A 24,253-nucleotide genomic window follows, 5' to 3' on the forward strand; every position below is an offset into this window, starting at 1 on the left:
TTCCTTCTGTTCTTGTTCTTCGCATTGTTCTTCGTCTTGTTCTCCTTCTTTTCCCTTCTTTTGATCTTTTAGAGTTTTAATTTTTTCATCATTCCGTGTTTCCCCCCCATTTAAAAATTTTAAAATGTCAGAAGTAACTGAGGGGGCGAAGGGTGCTCGTGATGAGCTAGAATATACGCGGAGCTCCTTGTCAAGAGAGCAGATACTCGGTTATGCCGAGGATTTTAGCTTCCCCGGGTCGTATGTTATTTTGAGGCCGGCGAAATCGTATCGGGCGAATCATAGCACGGATTCGCCTTCTAAGATAGTAATTTTTCACGAGCAACTTTTAGCGGGTCTTAGGTTTCCCTTAGAGTCTTTAATCGTAGAGGTCTGTCATAATTTAGGTGTTCCTTTGGGCCAACTGCATCCGAACGCGATTCGCCTTCTTTGTTCTTTTATGGAATCGTGCAGGGTTCGGATGCAGGAGCCTTCGCTTGCTCTTTTTAATTATTTTTATGTTTTCTCCCGCCGAAAGGGTGAGGAATTTATTTTTGCTGGTGGTCGACCGAATCGGTCTCTTTTTAGTCTTCCTTCTTCTTTGAAGGGCTGGACCCCTAAGTTTTTCTTGGTTCAACACTCTTCTTTCTCCTCTTTTTCGCGGAGTTTTACTTCTAGTAAGGTTTCGCTTACTAATGTACCTGATTTGGATGATGGGGAGAAGGACTTCGCCCTGTCTTTGCTGTCGGATTGTCGTTTTGACAAGCCCAAGCACAGCGTTCTTTTAGAGCAGTATTTAAGTCGCCGTGAAATACTTTTGGCGGATCTTCCTTTAGAAGGTATTTTTCTAATCTTTGTTGTTATGTTTTGTTTTGTAGGATGTCGACTTCTCTTGAACATTTGCTTGATAATTTTCATGTCGATATGACTGTAGATATGGGCGAGGTGACTAGCGGCGTTCCTAATCCCTCTACAACTGCTGTGCCGAATCCGACGCCTGATTCGGTGAATCCGGATCTTGATCCTGCTTCTGGAGATCAAGTTCCTGCTGCGACTTCCGAGTCGCCTCTGCTTCCTTCGAAGGAGTCAGGTCCTTCTCTGAAGGGGTTGCCTACCGCCGGCCAGAAGCGTCCTGCTGAGGACCAGGCTGAGGCTTCTACCAAGCGTCCCAAGAAGAAGAAATCTTCTGGGGTGTCTTTCGAGGAGGCACCTCGGTTTGCTGCTTGGGCGGACGCGCAAAATCCGCCTCGTCTCTCAAACGTCGCCATTCTTCATGCTTGCATGGAGAATATTATGATAAAAGAGGACATTGAGTCCATTGATCGCGAACATGGCGATAATTTGGCTGAGTTCGCCTGTCTCGGCGGTTTTTCGGTATGCTTCTTTCTTTTTTATATTATGATTTGTTTCTCTTTTTTCTTTTGTTTTTCTTATTTGTTGTTTTCTTTCGCAGGTGGTCCAGTCCATCGCTGTTTTGGAGCGCCGCCGAAGGGATGCGGTGGATCAATTGAAGAAACTCCAGAGAGATTCCGAATCCTGGCTCTCCGAGAAACAAAAGATGGAGGAGGAGGCTGGCGAGGCGACCGGTCTGATCCAACAGCTGAGGTCCTCCGTATCTACCAAGACTCGGGAGATTTCCGCTTTAGAGGCTCGGGTTCGAACTTTGTCCGAGGAAGTCGAGTCTCTACAATCTTCTTCAGGTGCTCTCGCTAAGGAGAGGGATGATCTGAAGAAAGAAGAGGGGCGTCTCCGCCGGCGATTGGGTGACTCTGGGAGCTTTTATTCCCAAGTCATGACTCAATACCGGTTGGCGATCGGGGCAAAGCTGCGGGAGCAGAATCCTGGCGTCGATCTTTCTGGAGTCAATCAGTTGGATCCTGCTTCTTTAGCGAAGGAGGTGAAGGCGAAGCTTGACAAGCAGAAGCAAGACGCTTTGAATAAGGCTTAGTTTTTATTTTCTCCTTTTTGTATTTTTTGCTTTTTAGTATTTGTTGCTTTCGCCTCTTTTTTTGTATTGGATCGTGGGCGGATCCTTTGTAATTTTTCTTCTGTTAATATAATGATCTTTTGACCATTGCCTTTCTTTATTTGTAGAGTTAATCTAAACTCGTTTGTTATTTTGAGAAGTTAATCTAAACTTCTGCTGGTGTAATTTATTTGTAGGTCCGAATGGATCCTTTTATTTATTTGACTCGGACGAGTCTAAATTATTTTTTAACTAAGATTCAAACGATTCTTGTTAAGTTGTATGTATTAGGTCTCGAGCGAGCCTATAAGATTTGTTTCGCCGAATCGCTTTTTATTTCAAAAATGGAAACAAGTACAAGCCCTGAATTTATTGATAATACTTTCTCAGGTGTTCTATATTCCAATATCTGGGTACCATGGACCCAGTTATTGTCTTTAGTCTATATGCGCCTTTGCCAGTAGCTTCTTCTATGATGAAGGGGCCTTCCCAATTAGCTTGCATTTTCTTTACTCCTGCGTTTCCTCTGCCAACTTCCGCGTTTCGTAAGACCAGATCGCCTCTTTGAAATTCTCTAAAATTCATTCTTTTGTTATGGTATTTTGCGGCTTGCTTCTTGTATGTAGCGGCTCGGGCTACCGCTTCATTCCTTCTCTCTTCTAGTAGGTCTAGACATAGTCTTGTTCTAGCCTCATTGGTTTCTTCTTCTAGATAGTTTACTCTGATACTGGGTATGCCAATTTCTACTGGAATTACTGCTTCAGTGCCGTAGGCGAGCCTGAAAGGTGTTTCGCCAGTTCCTTTTCTAGGAGTTGTTCTGTATGCCCATAGAACGCTGTATAATTCTTCTACCCAGTTCTCCTTGTACTGAGAAAGTCTCTTTTTTATGCCTTGTGCTATGGTTCGGTTGGTGACTTCTGTCATTCCGTTTGTTTGGGGGTGCGCCACCGAAGTAAATTTCAAATTGATCATTAGTCCTTTGCAAAATGCCTTGAACCGCTTGCAATTGAATTGTTTGCCGTTGTCTGCTATTACAGTGTGGGGTATGCCGAATCGGCATATTACTTCGTTCTTGAAGAATTCCTCTACTTTGGCTGCGGTGATGGTTGCGACAGGTGCTACCTCTACCCATTTTGTGAAGTGCTCTATTGCGACGATTAGGAATTTCGCTTGATGTTTTCCCGTTTCGAACGGTCCAACTATGTCAATCCCCCAAGTGGCGAACGGCCATGGGCTTTCCATTGATCCTTGAGGCACTGCCGGTACACGACTGATGTTGTCGTGTCTTTGGCATTTATCACATTTCTTGACTAATGCTTTTGCGTCTTCTTTGATGGTTGGCCAGTAGTATCCCTGGAGTATTGTTTTTCTTGCTATGGTGACTGCTCCTTCGTGCGCGCCGCATATTCCTTCGTGGATTTCCTTTAGGATGGATTCTCCTGTCTGAGGCGAGACACACCTAGACCATAGATGAGTTAATGAGGTTCGGTAAAGAACTCCATTGTGAAAAGAGTAGTTGGCAGATTTTCTGATGGTGCGAATGGCTTCAACTTTGTCTATTGGTAACTCGCCGCAGTCTAGATATTTGATCAGTGGAGTCATCCAGGAGTCGGCTTCCTCGATTGCCATGACCTCTGTTTTTCTGGTGCTTGGTGACTCGAGAATTTCCTTTAGCTGCATTTTAGTGAATAGATCTCCGAGTTCTGACGCTGATTTGGCGATGGCGTCGGCTTCGGTGTTTTCCTCTCTCGGGATTTGAATGATTTCCCATTGTCCTCCTTGTGCTTCTAGCTGTTGAAGCTGTGTTTTGACTTGACTCAGGTATTCGATCATCCCTGTTTCTTTGGCTTGATATTCTCCCTTGACTTGATTTACCACCAGCTGGGAGTCGCTATAGATCTTTAGGATTTCCGTTCTTATTTCTAATGCGAGGCCGAGGCCTGCGATTAGGGCTTCATACTCAGCTACATTGTTGCTGGCGGCGAATTGGATGTTTACTCCATATTCAATCTTGATTTTGTCGGGTCCTTTGAGGATGGCTCCTGCTCCAGCTCCTTTTTCATTTGATGCTCCATCTACGTGGAGTTCCCATACCAAGGCTGGTTTGGGTTGGCCGGTCTCGGTTGGAGTTATTTCTGCTACGAAGTCCGCCAAAGCTTGTGCTTTCAGAGTTGGGCGAGGTTCGTATCTTATGTCGTGTTCGCTGAGTTGGATGGACCAGTGGACTAATCTTCCGGAGGTTTCTGGTCGTTGGATCGCCTTTCGCAATGGTTGATTTGTCCTTACTACAACATTGTGACTTTGGAAGTAGTATCTCAGCTTTTTAGCTGTGGTCAGTACGGCAAGTGCCATTTTTTCGATCTCGGGGTATCGTGTCTCCGCGCCCTTCAGGACTCGACTAATGTAGTAGATTGGCTTCATCTCGTTATCTTCTTCCCTTACCAGCACTGTCCCGATGGTCTCGTTCGTGGTGCTGATGTATAGGTATAGTGTCTCCCCTTTCAGCGGTCTGCTTAGCAATGGTGGGGTGACGAGGAATTTCTTTATTTCTTCAAAGGCGTTCTCGCAGTCTTCATTCCATTCAAATTTTTGTGTTCCTTTGAGGGCTTTGAAGAAAGGCAAGCATCTTTTTGCTGAGCAAGACATGAATCTACCGAGTGCTGTGATTCGCCCGTTGAGTTTTTGAACTTCATTTATGCTTCTTGGTGCCTTCATGTCCATAATTGCTTTGATCTTCTCGGGGTTCGCCTCTATTCCTCTTTGAGATATCATGAATCCCAGGAATTTCCCGCCTTGTACGCCGAACGTGCATTTGTCGGGGTTCAGCTTCATTCCAAACTTATTCAGTATGCTGAATGTTTCTTCAAGATCTTTTGCATGGGTTTCTTCCTTCTCGCTCTTGATGATTAGATCGTCTACATACACCTGGACTCGCTTTCCTATCTCGTCTTTGAACATGAAATTCATAAGTCTTTGGTACGTTGCTCCAGCATTTTTCAAGCCGAAAGGCATTGCCGTGTAGCAGTAAGTTCCTCCCTCCGTGATGAATGAAGTTTTTTCTTGGTCTTGCTCCTTCATCTGGATTTGGTGGTAGCCTTGAGCTGCGTCGGCTAGGCTATACATCGCGTGTCCAGCAGTAGAGTCCACTAGTTGGTCGATATCGGGGAGAGGGTAACTATCTTTAGGACACGCTTTGTTTAGATCGGTGTAATCCACACACATTCTATTTTTTCCGTTGGCTTTCTTTACGATAACTACGTTAGCTACCCATTCGGGGTAGTGGACTTCTCGTATGAATCCTGCTTTCTCCAGTTTTTCTACTTCTTCAGCGATTATTTTCTGTTTTTCTTCCGAGAACTTCCTTTTCTTTTGCTTCACTGGGTTCGCCGCTTCTGCTACATTTAGATCATGAGTAATGACGTGGGGGTCTATTCCGACTATTTCTGATGCGTTAGCAGCGAAGGTTTTGACGTTGTTTTTCAGCATGGCTGTGATTTCGCTTTCGATCTTTGGGTTCATGTTTGCGCCGAGATTTACTCTTTTCTCCTTGTCGAGTTGGAGTTTCTTTGTTTCGCCTTCGGGTGCTGTTTCTTTTTCTTCGATGTCGTGATTAAGGATTTCTTCTATTGCCATTGCTTCGCCTGATTCTCTTATTGCTTGTTCGTAGCACTTTTTCGTATTCAGACCGCTTCGGGCGTCCTCCTGGTTGTGCTCATTTCTGGGTGTCTCCGGTGATTCCTCGTTAGATTTTTCTCTGTCAGGACTTTCCTCGTCGCTGGTTTCCTTTTCTCGCTGGTTTCTTGCTTCGTTCCTTTCTTCGTTTCCTCTGGTCCGAGGTTCTTTGCTTTTGTTGTTTTCTGCCCTTGTCTCTCGTCGGCCTGGGTTTGCTTTTTCTGTTCTTTCTCTTCTTCTGGGAGCTGTAGGGCTGAAGTTTTCCCTTAGCATTTTCATAGTTTCTTCGTGCCTGTCGTTTGTTCTTTTGGCCTCATTGGCCAATCTGTCAAGATTTGCCTGTACAGATTCTAGTATCTTTTTCAGCATTTCGCTGTGTGGATCTTGTGCTGCTGCATTCGGTGCTTGTTCTTCAGTGCTTAGGTTGAAAGCAATTGGGATGCTTCCTCTTATTGGATTAGTTTGGTACTGGGGCGTTGAGAAAGAGAGCCCTCCGGTGTTGCTTTTTTCCCCGGAGTTGAGAAGCCCGTCTTCCGTCACGTTGATTATCTCCGGAGTGCTTTTTGGGTCCATTGGTTGCTTGTCTTTCAGGTTTACTCTTTCAGAAGTCATCTTCTTCAATGAGATTTGTTTTTGAGTTCAGAAAAGCTCCTTCTTTTGAAGTTTAGTTAAGCTCTTCCCACAGACGGCGCCAATTGATGGAGTCTGCCTTCTGAACCGGCGAGCGAACCTGCAAAACAGGGTAGAAGCTAACCGGACGGTGGTTGTCCGATTAACTCTCCGATGCTAAAGTCAGTTTAGAGCTTTGAGCAGCGTTTTGAGTATATGAATGTAATTGTGATTCTAGGCATACCTCGTGCTCCTTTTATAGTAGTCGAATATACCTAGTAGAGTTGTATTAGGTAGGTGAATCCTACTTTGTAGGGATTCGGCCGTATCTTAAGGATTCTCCTGATTTGTCGAGATCTACCTTAATCTGATAAGAGTCCTATTTAGGAACGTCTTCCTAAATAGTCTTATCTTCCTAAAGTAGAGCTTATCCTTCCATATGTAGTGTTTGTGTCCAAATAGGACAAGGTTTCCATATTTAGTCGTTTATCCGAATCCCGGACCTGACGCGCTCTTGGCGGATCATGTGGGATTCGGTCTTTATTAGTGTATTACCGAATCTTAGAGATTCGGTATCTCCTTCATATCTTTCCGTCTTCAGGGGGAGTCCGGTGTCGCCTGAGAGTGGATCTCCTGCAACTCGGCTCCATTATACTTACAGTAGGATTCGGTATCCATCAATAAAGTATATTTATTATTTTTTTAAAAACTATACACAAATATAAATTAGTATTTTAAAATAAAAAAGTATGCATATTGTTTATAAAATATATCAAAAATAATTATTTTAAAATTACAAAATATACTTATTATTTTTAATATTTAGATACAACAAATATACTGAAGTTTATTAGGCAGTGTCTCAATCTCACAAAATCTCTGCATTTGGGTAATGATTTATTTCAGAAAAGGAAGCATTTCAAACAAGTGGAAAGTTTTGAGGAATGTTTGGGTAGAAATGTTAGCTTATGCTGCTACCCATTGTAGAGAAACTTATCATGCTCAACAATTGGATCATGTTTGGCTCTTGATGGCCCATTTAAGGTTAATAGAGCAATTCAGAAAATCCCATGGTTATGCAAAAGCCAAGCTCATTGTTCAATAAATTAACACGCTAACACAGATAATAAAAGTTGCTTGAACTTGTTCTTCCCTGCTAGACAATTCTACAAACAGCTTATAAGCATTCTAAAAATAACAACTCTAAGATAAGTTTAATGACCCAACTCATGACATAATTCTCAGATCTGCCCAGAAACAGTGTAGGTCTCTTGCCAATACATCTGACGTATTCCTTTGATAAACTCCTCACATCTTTTAAACGATCTCTCTCTACTACCCTATCGTTCTTCTCTCCTCTCGTCGGCCGTCTCCAGGCTGACGCGAACGGTCATGTTCATATACTCTGCAACTCCGCCAGTGTTGAGTTTGTCCATGCCGAAACTAGACATACACATTTTTTTCCAACTGATAATTTACCTGATAATATTAAAGAAAAAAATGAGAAAATTGAAGAGAAGAAAGAAATAGGAAAAAAAGAAAGAGAAAAAACAAGATGGAAGAAAAGATAAGAGAATCGCGTGTTGGATGATATTAAAAGATGTGAACACGTGTTGAAATCAAAAAGAAAAATGTCTGTTGCAAAAAAAAAGTTAATCAAGTAATTTTGAGATTATTTTCACTAATCAAGTGTTACGTCTAATTTCCTCTATATTTAATTAAGACTATCAAAGTAATTTAGTACTCAACTTTTTTTGGTTTCAAAGTAATAAGAGATTCAAATACGGTATTCTCACGTAATAAGATAGCAATGATATGATATTGGATTGATTACCGTAACACTTTTTAGATTGGAATTTTTGTTGTTTAATTTTAATTCTTCTGATATTTTAACTTTATTAATTTTTTAGATTTAAATATTAGTCAACTCATTTAATAATTAAATCTATATAAATAAAATTTAATTTGGATTATCAATTTATTTTTATATAAATAGATTAAAATTAATTAAATTTTTATACTACATTAGTTATATTTTGTGGCTTCTTTAGATTTTTATATTTAGTGTTGAGATAATTGACTTTTAAGAGCCGACAATTAGTTGATCTCTTTTTTTTTGGAATTCATCAAATTTCATTAAATCGAATATGAAACAGTTACATTTGTAAGAAATTCGGGATAATTCGAAAAAGAAACCCGATGACCTGACATGGAACAGACAACATGCTGTCTGATTCGCAGATCTTACTTACGAAAACAAAAATTAATTATTAACCGTTTCGCTAATTAAATGCAGTCTTCAATTTATCTTCGATCAAACTTCATCCATCACCCATCACCCTCAAACTCACATCATCCGGTTCAGCCACCACTTGATAACTTTTTCATAAAAAAAAAAAGACAGCAAACCTTCCACAGAGGAAGGACAACAAACCTTTCACAAAAAAAGGACAAAAAAAAACATTCAGAAAAAAAAACAATGAAAAATAAATAAACCTAATATAGCTCATAAACGATTTCATTTTGTTGTTGATGATTTTCAATTTATCTCCGCTTCTTGATAATTGAATTGCGCTTCGTTGATAAATCTTAATCTATCAAGAAAAAGTGGAAAAGAATTGGCTATTTATTATATCTATGAAATTAAATTAACATATGTAAAGGGATGGCTACCGTCAACAGCAAAATCAAACTATTGACAGCTGCCGGAGAAGAAATAACAAAAAAACTCTAGACGGCTACGGTTTGCTTTGAGAGAAAAGAGAGTTTTAGTGAAGTTATCAAGTTAAATTGTTTGGTTTTTATTAGTTGATCTCTTAATAATTCGTTAATGGGCACACAACAGTAATAAATGCAAGGAGTAGACTCTCTATATTTAGTTTTGGTGAAAAATTATAACCTATGGTATTTACTATTAGTATTTTATAATGAATGTAAAATATGTTTAACCCAATTAATTTTTTTGATAGCTTTTAATAAGAAAAAGTAGTCATAGAATAACTTTATTGGTTGGAATCTAATCTAACTACTACTCTCTTGATTTCAGAAAAGAAACAGTTACTCTTTTTTCATCCAAAAAATTAGGACTTAAATGTTAATTTTATCCCCTCAACTTTTAAGAATTAACACATAAAATAATTTAATGGACAAATAAATTACGAACTTAATAATTATGGGCAATTAACTTTATATGAGAAAATTAGTTTATAAATTGAACGAAAAAATTACCAATTTAAGAAATAATTAAGCATTAACTTATAAATTAAGGGGATAAATTGTCAAAATGAAATTAATTGGGACAATTGGCACTTATGTCAAAAAATTAGTATTCTCTACATTTCAAATTAACAGATAATTTATACTAAATATAAATATTTAAAATTTTATTTATCTAATAAAACGAATGAATTTATATTTATTTATATTTATATAATATTTTTTTATTGGATGAAAAATATAAAATAAAAACTATCAATTATTTAAAACAAAAAATAAAATTACCATTTTTTTTTATGAAGAGAACTCACTCTACTGAGCCGAAACTCAATATAATTGTCAAATCCCGGGATGTGGACCGCCTGCAAGTCCACATACCTGATAAATCCGGGCTATAATGGCCAGCAATCCAACCTCAACCACTCCATATTAAGAAAGAGCGCAGCCGGGGTTCGAACCCACAATCTTTGGCGCTCAGATAACTGAGACTTAGACCATTAGACCAAACTCGTGCGGACTACCACGTATTAATTTAAGATGAAGGAAGCAATAAATAAAATTATTTTAAGATCAGGTTTAAAAAAATAATTATCCTCTCTTAGAGGGGATCAAGTTAAAAAAAAGAAAAAGAAAGTAGCAATACACAGCCGATGATCCGACCATTGAGAAAAAAACAGAAGAAATAGAAGCTTTAAACCGCCACTTTTAAATACTCCCTCCGTCTCACTCTAATTGACAAAATATGTAGTTTTTGGTGTCCTATTCTAATTGACAAAACTAACATAACTATAATTTTATTCTTTAATTTTTCATCTTTACCCTCATTTAAAATCATGTCTTTTATGGAAAATGGTGAATATTTAATGAAAATTTGACTAATATATACTAATAGCATTAATTAGCTCCATTATCAATAGAAGAGTATATAAATAATTTTCTATATCATTTATTAATTTGTTTTGGTTATTGAAATATAGTTATTTTGTCAATTAGAATGCGACGGAGAGAATATAGAAAAAGCCCCACCAAAAAAAACAGAGCTAGTAAGTGCAGCAAGAAATCCGCCTTCCCGGGGGAGCGACACGTTTTAGTTCAAATAAATTGGACATTCTACTACAGCATACGACACGTTCTCTCTTCTTATTTCTTCTCCCCTCTTCTACTTCTACTCTATTTATTTCTTCCTATTTCTTTGAGCTCCGACATAGTAGTATCTTCATCTTGTTAACTCTCAGTAATTTTAAAATATGTGTGAAGAAGTACCTGTTCATAACAACCACCGTGAAGCTGCCGGTGATCAAGATTCCGTCGTAGATATATACCCTCTCAGTAGGTACTACTTCGGATCAAAAGACACTCTTCCTCTCAGAGATGAGAACTTAGATGATCGTTTACAGAGGATCAAATCCAAGTTACTTCTTTAATCTCTCTTCTTTGTTTCAATTAATTTCATGGCTTTTCTTTATTTACGTATTTTCATTTGATTTTGTGCTTAAATTAGCTATCTTGCTCATGGATTGAGGACATGCGTGGAGGCTGTTATTCTGGTTAGTTAGTTAGTTTTATGATATCTGTTTTTTTTTTTATAAATATTTTATTTCATTTTCTTGATTTAATTTGTGTAAAGTCGGTTTAAAGAAATATATATTTGAATTTCAGAGTTCATATGTTACTGAATTGAAAAGGTTGTAATGTTATTAAATCAGGTTGAGTTGTTCAAACACCCTCATGTTTTGGTGCTGCAAGTTAAAAATTCTATCTTTAAGCTTCCTGGAGGTCGTTTAAGACCAGGTGAATCAGGTAAACTCAACTTTTTGTTAAAGCACTGACATGAATTAGTCAGGCAAATCTACAATTAAAGGACATGCACTTGCTGAAATAGGATTTTTACAAATTGGATTATGTAGATATTGGTGGATTGAAACGTAAGCTGGCAAGAAAACTCTCTGCAAATGAAGATCAAACTGATTGGGAGGTAATTAGTTGCTTGTTTCAGGGCGTTATGATTGCGATTTTGCGCAAATTACATCTTTTAATCTAAATTTTTTAGGTTGGGGAATGTCTTGGGAAGTGGTGGAAGCCCGACTTCGAAACTTTATTGTATCCATACTTGCCTCCAACTGTAAAAAAACCTAAGGTGATTCTATTGAAACTGCTCCCATATAGTATTGTTTCTCATTTTGGAGACTATTTACGTACCTTGTTTGTATGTTTCTATAGGAATGCACGAAAGTCTTCCTTGTGAGGTTACCGGTGAGCTGTAAATTCATTGTACCTAAGAACCTTAAACTGCTTGCTGTTCCATTGTGCCAGCTTTATGAAAATCCTAAGGTACACTTCTTTATCAGTGTTTCCAGATATTAGTGGTAATTTGGGTATTTAGCTGCCGAGCGCCAGTTGAGCCTCGATCAATCCAATGTTGTAGTCCTTAATGGCCGCTGTGAACTTTATATACGTTATTGATGCGCTGAGTTTTGTGAATTTCAGATGCTATCAACAAAATGCATCTAAATGCAATATATACTAAGGTTTGATTTCAAGGTGATTTTTCATATGTGATATGATTTGATTGTTTCATTTTGTAGACATATGGACAAGTAATTTCAGGAGTGCCGCAACTGCTTTCAAAGTTCTCCTTCAACATAATCAATTTCTGAGTTAGGCGTCTCCCTTGTGATTGAGCGGCTGTAAAGTAAGTAAGATGAGACCTTTATGCTTTTTATCAGAAAAAGGCTCGTTTCTGGTTCATATACGTCTGTTCAGTAATTTTGATATACACATTGTATAAGGAAAAGATTCTTACATATAGTGAGTGGTGGTGCTGTGTAATTTGAACAAAAAAAACATACATGTTATATATATATGTACAGGTGCCACTTTTTTTTTTTCTTAGATGCTTCAATGTCAAAATTATGTGCTAAAACTTTAATGTTGCACTGAAGTATCTTCCTTTTTTGTAGTCCTCTTTTCCGTCCTTTTATCTATCGACTAATAAAATTCGGAATCGTACGATATTTAAACCCAACTTAACATGTACTTATTTCTGTGGGTTTGGCTTTGTTATTGACTTACTATTGTTTAAATATAATGAACAAGAAAAGTTGATTATTTCATATTTGTCAATGTTTGTGTGAAAACTCGGAACTTCTTGAATTGCAGCCCTGGAATTCAATGGTGAGATATTTCTTGACTAAATTTTTTGTGCTTTTAGTCTTTCTGAATTGTATTGAGCATGTTGCTTAGTTCTTTGATGAACTTCTTATAGTTATCATAATTTTGGCCTATCTAAGGAGAAATTCTTAGGTGAACGTAGTCCACCACGTAGGACTATGAGTCATCTACAAATGATGTGAGCCAGGTGGTCGTGTAAATGACTGTTAATGTCCTAGCAGCCAGATATTGACAGACTGGCTGTAGCCTGTAGGCAATTTGTACCTTGGCCGCCTGGAGTACTCTACAATTGCTTTTTTCTTTTGTATATTCAAATACTTATGAGCAGTGGCGGAGCCACTCACGGGTGGACCCCTTGCGCCCGCTCTGGTTAGATGTGGTTGGAGACAAAAAAATTCCTCAGACAGAAAGTTTGATTTCCTCGGACAAAAAGTTTTGAATCTGAGCTCCATCATGGTTAGTATGGAAATCGTCAATTAGGTGTCGTCCCTCACAGTGCGCCCATGGGTTAAACTTCCTGGCTACGCCACTGCTTATGAGGCTCTTCTGTTTGATCATGTGTATGTGCATATACGCGTGCTTGGTAGTCTAACAGCTGTCCAGGCCGTAGTAACCACTTTACCTAACATAAAGTAAGGTTGTTTAGAAATTATGCCGAGTTAGCTTTGATTAAGCTGAATGGTTTCTATAATTTGATAAGTGGAGTTGCTGAAGAATTTTTAGATGTCCAATTTAATTTTCAGGGGACTGTTTTATTATTTTTAAGAGTTTGTTTTAGATATTGGCCAAATGTCGTAAAAAGGCCAAACCTATCACAAAAGTTTTACAAAAGTCCTGACCTTTCAATTTTGTTGATTTTGGCCAAAAACTGATTATCAGGTTTCACAAAAGTTCCGACTTTTCAATTTTATCGATTTTGGCCAAAAATGGATTGTTTGGTTTCACAAAAGTCCTGACCTTTCAATATATGTGCATGACACGTAAGCGTTACATAGGCAAATTGTTGACCACAATTGAAACCAATTGGCCAAAATTGACAAAATTGAAAGGTCGCGACTTTTGTAAAACTTTTATGAAAAGTTTGACCTTTTTACAACATTTGGCCTTAGATATTCTATTATGATGGCTGGTCTGTTTTGTGTGAACTGACTGGTAAGTTTACAGTTTCACACACATTTTCTTTCTCATTGTTGACTTCATGGCATTAACCGAAATGCCGAAGCAATCGGCAAAATTCACTTCATTGACTTGCATCAGCATTCGAACATCTAACTGAAGGAAAATTTCAAATTTCTTACCATCAAATAACCAATTCAACCACACCAAAAGTTCTAAGCTGGTATTGGATGAAGCTCCAACGATAACATTGCTTTAAACATTTCCGTATGTAGATGTATTGTATTTAAAGCGTAAATAAATAAGTATGCTGATTTATTTCACCTTGTAGTTTATTTTTAATTAATCAAATGATGACTGATATTGATGTAACTTTAGATCTCTCGAGCATAGATGTTTTCATATCATGTTAATTCAATTCACTTAAAAGTTCAAGCTCTTGAACGGTCTTTTAATGTCGACGATAATTTTGATACTTGTCTAGTCCGATCCATTATAGACCTCTCTTAGCTATTGGTAATAAGAAAACGATGTAAATCATTTAATATTAGAATTTGAAAAGTATGAGAAAAGGATAGAAAATCAGTAAAGCTTAGTAGTTTGAAAAGTAGGAGAGGATGGGAATTTATTTTCTCACCAAGGGTTTTGTTTGTGTGAGGATTTGTTGTAATTTTCGTACAAATATTTTAGTGTCTATCAATTTTGGTCAAAAACATATGGTCCTCGCTCTCCATTAATTTATGATAGTTCTACATAGGAATATGACATTTTCAGTATAATTTGTGAGAGGAGAAAGGGGAATACAAGTTTAATGGAGAATACTCCAAATTCTCATTAATGCAACTTGCCTTTAAGATACCAAATTTCATTTAGTTTTTCCTCATCTTTATTGCATTTTCAACTTTCAAAATCATGTCATTTTGTGTAGTTTCATCACTATTTGAAAGATTATTTTTATAGAATTGGTTATATTCACTTCAAATTCTACTAAAATTAACGTGTATAGTTTTAAAATTAGTTCTAGAAAATAAAGAGTTTTTTTTTAAAATAGATAAAATATAATCTTAATAGTTTTTATTAAAAAGTTATGATTGCAAAATGTATATCACACCCGTCCCAGATAGGTCAGAGCATCTCTAATGATGCTTTTTATTTTAAAGAGTATCTTTAGTAAAATAAAGAGCATCTTTAAAATAGAGAGTGCTATTTTTATTTTTACTCCAATAAGCGCTTTAAATTTAATTTTAATTTTTTACAGATAATAATAAAAATATCAAATATTAATAACATTAATTTAATGATTTTTTTAATAATAATATTTCTATTTAATTTAATTTTTACAAAAAGTAATACTAATAATATATATTAATTATATAAATTTATTTTTATTTAAATTTATTTATTTATTCAGTTTTTATATTAAAAATAATTAATATTATATTTTAAAATAAAACTAACTAATTTATATTTTGAAATTTAAAATTTGATTTTTTTAGATTTGAATTAGAGAGTGAAAATGACTTTCTACATCTGGAGAGCCATTTTCACCCTCTTCTTTAAATTTACAAAATAGATAGTCTATTGGAGTTTTAATTTATTGTCAAACTCTCTAAATCAAATAGTTTGGCAATTTTAAAGAGTTTTTTGGAGATGCTCTCACCTTACTATTTTTAGTGTTTTAAATTGCAGATCGCCTTCTGTTTTTATTTTAATAAATAATTTAAATATTAAAAGTCTTATTTATCTTAATAGATTGTATAATAATAAATACATCATCTAAAAAATTATAAAAAGAATAAAATTGAGAAGCTAGATAAAAATACTAATTTTCCATTAAGAACAGTCAAATTAGTAAGAGGAAAAAAAGGCGCGAGTGAGTAAACCAGGAAAAGTAAACGGAAAATTCAGCATCTCTGTTCACAGCTTCTGGCTTCTGTGACCGTGACTGTAATGGAGGCGACTGTTTATTTTTAAGTCTTTCTCCACCAACGACTCAATAAATAGCGTTTCTTGAAAAAATTATCAAATTTAAGAACATTTTCATTTTAAAAATTTGCCAAAAAAAAATTATCCGGTTGATTTATTTGGATCGTAATGATGAAGAAAGGAGGTATAAACCCTAATATGAAGCTCAAGCTTTCGCTTCCGTCTCCTGATGAAGAATCGTTCGCTAAATTCTTGTGAGTCTCTTAATTTTCTCATTTTCAATTTTATGTAATGTTAATGTTAATTATTTTTTGTTTATTTTGGCTAACGATTGGTTCGGATCGGTGACAGAACTCAGAGCGGTACTTTTGTGGACGGCGATCTGCTTGTTAATCGCGACGGTGTTCGTATTGTCTCTCAAACTGAACCTGAAGCTGTAAGTTTTATTCAGTTAAGAAATATTTGCCTAATGTCGTTGCTAAACTCATGTTGTTTTGAGAATTAATAGATGTTGGAATTCTTTTGGAAATTTAATTTGGTTTAGGTTAAATTGTGGATCGGCATGTTTGAATTTTCAATGTCTATATTTGCATGGATTTTTTGTTAATTTTTTGTTGTTATTTTAGATTAAAGTAAAATTTATTTTTTAAGCTAACCTTCATTGATCATTTTCCTCAATGTTTTAGCTTCTTATTTGCTAATTCTTGAATGGACATATGAATTATTGTATTCTAAATCTCATTGAAAAGAGAGACTAATTGAGGAGCAAAAGTTGATCAAATTTATATAATTCTGCTGTGGTTACTGAATAGCTTGTTTGTTTCTAATGTGGATGCCTGTCTTCAGCCGCCACCTATCAAGCCGTCGGACAACCAGTTGAGTTTAGCAGACGTAGACACCATTAAGGTAATTGGGAAAGGAAGTAGTGGAACTGTTCAGTTGGTGCAGCACAAATGGACCGGCCAATTCTTTGCATTAAAGGTATGGTTCATTGAGGCTTTAATCTCATTTTCCTCTACTATCCCATCATTTATACACACACACACTTAAAGAGAAGATCCGTCCTCGAGCTGTTATCATTGATCTACGTTAGTGTCATTGACATCATATATTAGAAGGTGCGTATGGTTGGGCTTTAATCACAGTTTACTTATGGATATCTATCTTCTTTAATGGTGAAAATAGATTCTAGATTCAAATGGTAATAAGAAAAGAAAATTGGAGACCTTCATGGTGTTTCCTGTATGATTTAAGCGAATTGCTTTTAATAGGCATTGGTGCAACAACAACTTTAATAAACAGCACACTAGCATTTTTGTTCCATCAGCCCCTACGCCTTTATGTTCTTATATTTGGATTAGTGGTTATATTTTACTTGATTGCTTTTCAAATTATCCTTTCAGATTAAACAGGTGGTTTAAAATGAATAGTTGCCTTTAGTATTTGTTTCTACTTTATATCTACGTCATGAGATTTACACGGCTGCTCCGTATTGTCTTGAATTTTGTGGTGGTGGTGGTGTTGTTCTTCAGGTTATACAGATGAACATTGAGGAGAATGCAAGGAAAGCTATTGCCCAGGAATTAAAAATTAATCAATCATCACAATGTCCATATGTTGTCACGTGTTACCAGTCTTTCTATGACAATGGTGCCATTTCAATTATCTTAGAATACATGGATGGAGGATCTTTGGCTGATCTTCTGAAGAAAGTTAAAACAATTCCAGAAGAATATATTGCAGCTATCTGTAAGCAGGTGAAAGTAATTTGAAAATCATGCAACTTACGAGTCTTGGTTATTAACAGTAGGCAGTAGCTACCTTACGCTTTGTTCTCAAGGGTTCTCTATATTCTTTTTTCCTATTGCTTCAGGTGCTCAAGGGTTTATTGTATCTTCATCATGAAAAGCACATTATCCATAGGGACATGAAACCTTCAAATTTATTGATAAATCATACAGGAGAAGTCAAGATTACCGACTTTGGTGTGAGTACAATAATGGCAAGCACCTCAGGGCTAGCTCATACATTTGTTGGTACATACAACTATATGTCTGTAAGTATGTAATTTTACATGTGAAAGCTGATGAATATTCTCTTTAGCAAGAATCTTTCCATATTCTGATGCTATGAAGTTACTATTTATAGTGGCGCTGCTTGTATTTTGATTCTTGTTGATTGGTGATTGTGTTTTGTAGCCTGAGAGAATCAGCGGAAAAAAGTATGGCAGCAAAAGCGATATTTGGAGCCTAGGTTTGGTATTACTGGAGTGTGCAACTGGTAAATTCCCATATTCCCCTCCAGAGCAGAATGAAGACTGGGACAGTTTTTATGAACTTATGGAAGCTGTTGTTGAGCAACCACAACCTTCTGCACCTTCTGATCAATTTTCTCCCGAGTTCTGTTCATTCATATCTTCATGGTAAAGAGACTTTTTTTTCCTAAAAAAATTATAATTCTATAGTTTGTCGAGGATTCTATTTAGTATTATCCTCTTGCGTAATTTGCTCATTCAGCCTAGACAGTGCTAAAATTTGTAAGGTGTACTAATTCCCATGTTGGATTCTATATTCTCTTTTAGTGTGCAGAAGGATCCAAACAACAGACATTCAGCTCATGAGCTTATGGTATGTGAAACTAGTTCTCTTTTGTCCCCTTAAGTTTGGAATCCAGTAATATATCAGATATATACTGGCTAGACACTTCTAAATCTGACCTTATTCTGCTAAATACTTTTATTTAAAAACCAGGCACATCCATTCATGAACATGTATGACGACCTGCATGTAGATCTGTCATCTTACTTCACTAATACAGGCTCTCCTCTTGCAACCTTTTGAAACTTCTGGTATGTCCATCTCGTTTTTCTTTTAAATCATGTAGTAGAAAGTGTATTATCTTATGCTAATGTGACTTTCACTCCATCCCGTTGAGAATCAGTTGTTTTCTATTTGACGAAGCTTCTTGCATAATGAGATTTTATCCATAATGTTCATTCTTCTAGATAGATTAACAGATTCGACCATATATATCATCTGCTCCTTTCTTATGCAATGTGGATTGCATTTTATTGCTTATAAAAGAATGTTTTTTTTTAAAAAAAAGAGGAGATGTTTTACAAGTTAAAACCGAAAATGAAAATCAACTTCTATTTCTTGATGTCACTAATTACTGTGATATATATTAATTGGTTAATTACATTCAATTATAATACTTGTCACGCAACTAATGTATGATTGATAATTCTACGCGGCGAACTAGGCTTACATAAGAATTCTTGAACTACAAATGTTGTTAGTATTGATTTTTCCGTTAAGGTATAATATGAATCATGATTACTTTTACTACTGTAAACAGATAAAATGTGAGATAATTTAAGCTGCATGAAATATTTGGAAGACTTGGTAAGGTTTTAAGCTGCCATATAAAGTGCTTGCATCCATTACAATGACAAGTCCCGGGCTCTAAAGAGCACCATTAACATCCTACCAAAATATTCGTTCGTCACGCGACGAACAGAAGCTGTAGAAATGAGAGCTTATGTTTTTTGGGGAATGCATTTTGTATTAATAATTTAATAGGATAATTAGCAGAAAAATGCTGCTTTGCTATATCCAATTTCACCGTCATCCCCCAAAATAACTTGTGACTCGGCTGTTAGCTACACTATGTTTCTATGCATGATTATGATAAAATTTCACTTTTAAATGCTTTGTATATGCAGTATAACAGTAGTCGGTTTGGTTCAGTTTGTGTTAAGAATCATAATTTTTTTTGTATATATAATACCATATTGAATCAAACGAAATGCATTGTTTCTTTTCGACCATTTAACATCCATAATCTTTTCTTAATTGCACGACTCGATATTGCGCGGGTACAGCATATGCTATTTCTTTTAAAATTTGACATTTGAATGTTTTAAATTTTAAAAATGGAAAGATGAAAACTATTCAATTTATTTAAAGCTATTGAATACAAATAAATTAGAATTCAAGCATGCAAGTATTTTTGACGAAAATAATACCAAACCTGCTTCTAATGTACACCAACTTATGGAATTGGAACCTATGCCATATAACCTGCATGATGTTCCATTCCATTTTTCAGTTGTATCATATTCATCTTATTAAAACACGTTGTATTTATTCATTTGAATATATATATGTTTTACAATTAATAAATTTCAAGATTAGCATAGTCAAATACCAATACTATATAATAGCAAACGGCAAAAACTAATGATGCAATTAAGAAATTAAATTTTTTACGAGGAATTTAATACTCCACCAGTCTCAATCTAATCGAATTTTTTTATGTTTTATAGAATAATTTTTATATTTATTTTCTAAAAAGTTTTTATTTTTGCCACAGTTATTTTTGGATATTCGAACACTTGTTGGTTGGACTTGCTGCCTGATGAGGATTTTTTGATCAAAGGCATTGATGTCCAGTGAAAAAGAAGATATTCTTTGCATAGAGTTTTTGTATACATTATGAAATTAGAGGAATTAAGTTTAGCCTGAATAAAAAATTTGACAGGCTAAAACAAGCTATTACTGTAATAGAAAGAATGACCATTTCAATTCACAAACTTACGTAGCAGGACCAATTAGGTCCACTTTCTTTCATTCAGTTTAAATAGATCCAATTTTTCTTAATTTTTTCATCTAAATTTGGATCATTTATATCTATCTAAGCGTCAACTAAACAAATTGGATCTATTTAATTCTGCGACGCAGGTTTGTAAACCGAAACAACTCTTTTTCTCATTTTATATTATACATATTATCATATATATGTATCAGTGGATGACCTTACTATCAAGTTTTTCTCTTGAATGTCCTCTGAGATTTTAAGTCCACCACAGTGACAGTGATATTATCTTTGCTTCCCTTTTGAAGAGCGAGCCCCGAGAGGTATTCCGCTGCGGCTTTAGCAGCGGGATCAACTCCTTCGCCTCTCTCTGCTGCTAATAAAGTGTCACCGTATTTCTTATGCCAGAGAAGGATTCTTCTTCTCGCAATGTCGCACGCCTCTTCATTCGTCATCACGTCCCACAATCCATCACTCGCTAAGATAAGGCATTCATCTTCTTTTGCTCGCGGAACAAACATTACTTCTGGATCTGGAATAATCCATGGTTTCAAGTATCTGTCACCTGAGCAGAGCAAAATCTAGATTATTCACAGAATTGGAATTGAAGGCAACAGCATGCAGATATCTAATCTCTCTATCCCTGTGGTGGATACCCGTTATGATGCACAGAAACAGAAAATATTGAGACAGAAAATGGCGGAATTATATTTTTTTAGCCTGTAGTGAGTTACGGACGGAGTTCGAAAATATCACTTCATGTTCCGAAAAATATTTATCATCTACAAGTTCTAGTGGACCTCTCCGTATGCATCGTTTAAAAAATCTCGCTAGTTGATCTTTACGATGCTTCCAAAAATAAACTACAAATATACAATTTTGGAGTTTCAGAAGCATTTCCATAAACAGAAATGCTTATGCAACTCCGAAACGCCAATAAGTTTCTAAAACAGAAACAATAAGCGTATGCATAGGATTTGATACATTTTTGTGCAACACACAGGATACCATTAACAGAAGTCGAGGAATATGTAGATGCATACCTATGGATCTTGACATTGCAAGAACACCAAGAACACGTGCACCATTCCACTGTATAATCTTGCCTCCTGCAGCCTCGATTCTTGCACATTCATCTTCTCTATCCGGCTATAAGCAAAATATAAAGTTGATTAGGAGACTTATCTCTTTGAAATTTGCTAACTGCAACTTTCCTGGGAAATTATTGTTAAAACAAGGAATCACTGCCTTACTTTGTGATCTACTGACATCGGCATAGCCGTTTTTCCACGACACAGAACTGCTCTTGAGTCGCCGCAATTTGCAACTATAATATGAGTCGGACAAACAACAGCGACAACCGCAGTAGAACCAACAGTTTCAGGGGCTATAGCCTCACTGTCATTACTTGATCCGGCAGTCTCCTCGTCGACTTTTACGAAACAATTAGAGAAAACTTTCTCCCATTTCTCTTGCCAATTGTCATTAATGCATCCATCAGAGATATTTGCTTTTGCAAATTCTAGCTCCTCAGCTAAAGCCACATGAATGCGCTTACTGCAATAGTTAGCGACCTACAACAGAAATAAATAGCTATGTTAATTTACCTTTAAGCCTAGGAAAGGCCTGAACAACAAAGGAAAGGCCTGAATGGTATTAAACATACCTGAGAGCCACCATGTCCGTCGTAAACACCGAAAAAATGCGCAGAAAAGCAACCGGCTTTCTTTTTCAGGTCACTCAAACCATGATCATCCATCAGCATTTGAGCTGGAACTTGCAAATGATTAGGCACACCAGCAAATGCATCTTCCATCTCAGGTCTCCTTCCACATATAGATGTAGAGCCCCAGATCGGAACATTTTCCAATTCATAAACCTTTTCTTCAAGAGGCAAATCACATAATGTTGGATCACAACAATAGCCATTCCTACCATCACTATGCGCCGCAGCAGAAACAGAAACAGTATCATCTCTATCGATAATTGATCCGAAATTACCATCACTTCTTTCGACATCTAACGGATCTCTACTGGAATTCGAATCTAAACCCGGAAATTCTCCGCGACAGGTACTGTTACAATCAACACCTACAGATTGAGAACACAAATTTTCAACTAATGGATCATCCCCACATTGCCCATCTAGAGTTCCTCTAGAACTCACCTGATCAACTCCAGGCAATGAACTATCACCACTACAACCTTCAAATCTACAAGTTACAGAATCATAGGTTGGATTTATCTTCCTTACAGGGTTTGATTTCAAGTTTGCCATATCTGCCGTACGCTTCAGCCCACAATTAATTTCTCTGTGGGCTGTCACCGGTGACTTATTGCAGATCACTGACACTTTATCTAGATTAAACGGCACTGCAATAGCAGGAGATAGCTCCTCCATTGATTTCACTTCAGTTGTAACTATAAATAATCTCAAATTTGCCTTAAAAACCAAACAAAAAACTAATGATTTCTATCTCTATCTGAAGACGACCCAACAGACCCTTTTTGATTAACTTTTGTGGGTTATAATCAAAAAGCTGAATTGATCAAATCAGAATTTATTTGAAAATCAAGAATATAAACTAAAAACTCAGATTTCTTGAATCAAAAGCAATTGATCTCAGCCTCTGAATTCCCCAAAAATATATACAGTCTTGGCATTAGTAATAAAAATAAAGAAATACAACAATAAAATTATACTCTGCAACAATGAACTTTGAACAAGTTCTTGGGAAATTGAAGAAAAAAGAGAATGCAAACAAAAACATAAATTGAAAGAATTGCTTACGAATTCAAGAAACAATGCACGAGAAGAGAAAGTTGCCAAACTAGAACCTTTTTAGCTAGAAAGAAAGTTAAAAAAACACGTCATCATTTTAAAAAATTAATAAAAAATAATAGGAAAACACACGTGTCGATTTTGGAATAAAGTTAGAGATATAAATATTCAGAAATAATATTGTGCATGAACTTGATTTATTGAGTTGAAACGGCATACATAGTATGTTGCAGTCTGTAATCATCTGATCCGTGATTCATAAATTTAATAGTATTTTAGTGTGACATATTATTATTAGATTCATTGTTTGTAGGGATGAAAAATATTTAATTTTTTAATCTGGGTATGTTGCATGTTTCATGCTGCTATTGAATTAATTAAAATTACTATATATTATCAAAATTATATAAGAGTTGTAGTGACCTGGGATTGCTTTAAAATGATGGATTTCTAAGGAAGTGTTTGATACCAATCTAACATTTAATTTAATTTTTTTAACATCTATAGTAAAAGCATTTAACTATTTCTTTTAACTTTTTTGACTAAATGACTTTAAATTCATAAGTTATTCTCAATAAGTAGTTAATAAACTTTTTTAATTCAATTGCTGTATCCTAGACTAATGTTATATATTATAGACACAATAATACAAACACTATTGTAATTATTAGTTTGTAAGTATAATTATACATATATTACTAATTACAAATAAAAAGTTTTGATATTACAATATAATTAATAACTCAAATTTATATGCCATTTATATTACTAATTAATAAGGTAAAAATTATCTGTTAATTAAGAAAAGAAATTTTAGCATTTGACTGTTTCTTTTTTTAATGCTATTGGGTGGAAAAAAAACAATGGATGGAGTCAAAAACCAGTATAGAAGAGGCACGTAAAGGTGGACGGTTTGTCAGAAAATGCGGAGTGTTGGTCACCAAAACTAAGTGAGGTGTCAGCTTATTGGAAGTTGAGAACTGATTCAGTTCCACAACTTCTACCTTGTTAGATTTGGTGTTTTAATTTAACAACTAAATCAGACCAGCCGGTTCAACTGAACTGATAAATCAGAGATTAGTTCGGTTCGAATCTTGCTTAAAACAGAATTTTCATCAATGAGTGAAACTAGCCTTAAGTTTTTTTTTTTTTATCAAAGATAGATATATCAAAAAACAAGATTAAAATATAACAATAAAAACATATATATTAAGCAATTA

The 24,253-nt window shown here is 35.7% G+C and overlaps 4 protein-coding genes across 8 annotated transcripts; 3 read left to right on the top strand and 1 right to left on the bottom strand.

Moving 5' to 3' along the window:
* The first annotated feature begins 903 nt into the window (after window positions 1-903).
* On the top strand, window positions 904-1,927 carry LOC126668732 (uncharacterized). Its single transcript, XM_050361914.1, has 3 exons — window positions 904-1,020; window positions 1,105-1,353; window positions 1,433-1,927. Exons 1-3 carry the CDS (start codon window positions 904-906, stop codon window positions 1,925-1,927), a joined length of 861 nt encoding a protein of 286 aa, XP_050217871.1.
* Window positions 1,928-10,583: 8,656 nt separating this feature from the next.
* Window positions 10,584-12,555, top strand: LOC126667061 (pre-mRNA cleavage factor Im 25 kDa subunit 1). 3 transcript variants are annotated; one of them, XM_050360024.2, is made up of 7 exons: window positions 10,584-10,853; window positions 10,944-10,989; window positions 11,149-11,233; window positions 11,350-11,417; window positions 11,493-11,579; window positions 11,663-11,773; window positions 12,028-12,555. In XM_050360024.2, exons 1-7 carry the CDS (start codon window positions 10,690-10,692, stop codon window positions 12,097-12,099), a joined length of 633 nt encoding a protein of 210 aa, XP_050215981.1. In that variant the 5' UTR covers window positions 10,584-10,689; the 3' UTR covers window positions 12,100-12,555. The 3 variants fall into 3 exon arrangements, with proteins under 3 accessions (XP_050215981.1, XP_050215982.1, XP_050215980.1); XM_050360025.2 differs by having other exon boundaries at window positions 10,585-10,775; window positions 11,149-11,242; XM_050360023.2 differs by having other exon boundaries at window positions 10,587-10,853; window positions 11,149-11,242.
* Window positions 12,556-15,570: 3,015 nt separating this feature from the next.
* Window positions 15,571-20,286, top strand: LOC126668941 (mitogen-activated protein kinase kinase 2). 2 transcript variants are annotated; one of them, XM_050362200.2, is made up of 9 exons: window positions 15,571-15,909; window positions 16,007-16,091; window positions 16,502-16,636; window positions 17,188-17,412; window positions 17,529-17,711; window positions 17,854-18,077; window positions 18,237-18,282; window positions 18,406-18,503; window positions 20,030-20,286. In XM_050362200.2, exons 1-8 carry the CDS (start codon window positions 15,824-15,826, stop codon window positions 18,493-18,495), a joined length of 1,074 nt encoding a protein of 357 aa, XP_050218157.1. In that variant the 5' UTR covers window positions 15,571-15,823; the 3' UTR covers window positions 18,496-18,503; window positions 20,030-20,286. The 2 variants fall into 2 exon arrangements, with proteins under 2 accessions (XP_050218157.1, XP_050218156.1); XM_050362199.2 differs by lacking the exon at window positions 20,030-20,286 and adding an exon at window positions 19,013-19,372.
* On the bottom strand, window positions 20,212-23,055 carry LOC126668940 (protein phosphatase 2C 77-like). 2 transcript variants are annotated; one of them, XM_050362198.2, is made up of 5 exons: window positions 21,918-23,055; window positions 21,505-21,825; window positions 21,295-21,400; window positions 20,990-21,114; window positions 20,704-20,816 (listed from the first exon to the last, which is right to left on the bottom strand). In XM_050362198.2, the coding sequence occupies exons 1-5, from the start codon at window positions 22,650-22,652 to the stop codon at window positions 20,802-20,804; spliced, it is 1,302 nt and encodes a 433-aa protein (XP_050218155.1). In that variant the 5' UTR covers window positions 22,653-23,055; the 3' UTR covers window positions 20,704-20,801. The 2 variants fall into 2 exon arrangements, with proteins under 2 accessions (XP_050218154.1, XP_050218155.1); XM_050362197.2 differs by lacking the exon at window positions 20,990-21,114 and having other exon boundaries at window positions 20,212-20,816; window positions 21,918-23,049.
* Between the last annotated feature and the right edge of the window lie 1,198 nt (window positions 23,056-24,253).

This window comes from Mercurialis annua, linkage group LG2, assembly GCF_937616625.2.
Source record: "Mercurialis annua linkage group LG2, ddMerAnnu1.2, whole genome shotgun sequence".
Taxonomy (NCBI): Eukaryota; Viridiplantae; Streptophyta; class Magnoliopsida; order Malpighiales; family Euphorbiaceae; genus Mercurialis; species Mercurialis annua.

Bases quoted from the DNA above. Each gene is read 5' to 3' on its own strand.
- LOC126668732 (XM_050361914.1), top strand. From the start codon at position 904: ATGACTGTAGATATGGGCGAGGTGACTAGCGGCGTTCCTAATCCCTCT. The intron at 1,021-1,104 runs GTTCCTGCTGCG...ACCGCCGGCCAG, and splicing joins ATCCTGCTTCTGGAGATCAA to AAGCGTCCTGCTGAGGACCA. The intron at 1,354-1,432 runs GTATGCTTCTTT...TTTCTTTCGCAG, and splicing joins CCTGTCTCGGCGGTTTTTCG to GTGGTCCAGTCCATCGCTGT.
- LOC126667061 (XM_050360023.2), top strand. From the start codon at position 10,690: ATGTGTGAAGAAGTACCTGTTCATAACAACCACCGTGAAGCTGCCGGT. The intron at 10,854-10,943 runs GTTACTTCTTTA...TGCTTAAATTAG, and splicing joins TTACAGAGGATCAAATCCAA to CTATCTTGCTCATGGATTGA. The intron at 11,243-11,349 runs GTAAACTCAACT...TGGATTATGTAG, and splicing joins TTTAAGACCAGGTGAATCAG to ATATTGGTGGATTGAAACGT.
- LOC126668941 (XM_050362200.2), top strand. From the start codon at position 15,824: ATGATGAAGAAAGGAGGTATAAACCCTAATATGAAGCTCAAGCTTTCG. The intron at 15,910-16,006 runs GTGAGTCTCTTA...GATCGGTGACAG, and splicing joins GAATCGTTCGCTAAATTCTT to AACTCAGAGCGGTACTTTTG. The intron at 16,637-17,187 runs GTATGGTTCATT...GTTGTTCTTCAG, and splicing joins GCCAATTCTTTGCATTAAAG to GTTATACAGATGAACATTGA.
- LOC126668940 (XM_050362197.2), bottom strand. From the start codon at position 22,652: ATGGAGGAGCTATCTCCTGCTATTGCAGTGCCGTTTAATCTAGATAAA. The intron at 21,826-21,917 runs GTATGTTTAATA...TTTCTGTTGTAG, and splicing joins ACGGACATGGTGGCTCTCAG to GTCGCTAACTATTGCAGTAA. The intron at 20,817-21,294 runs GTATGCATCTAC...TGCTCTGCTCAG, and splicing joins TGCAATGTCAAGATCCATAG to GTGACAGATACTTGAAACCA.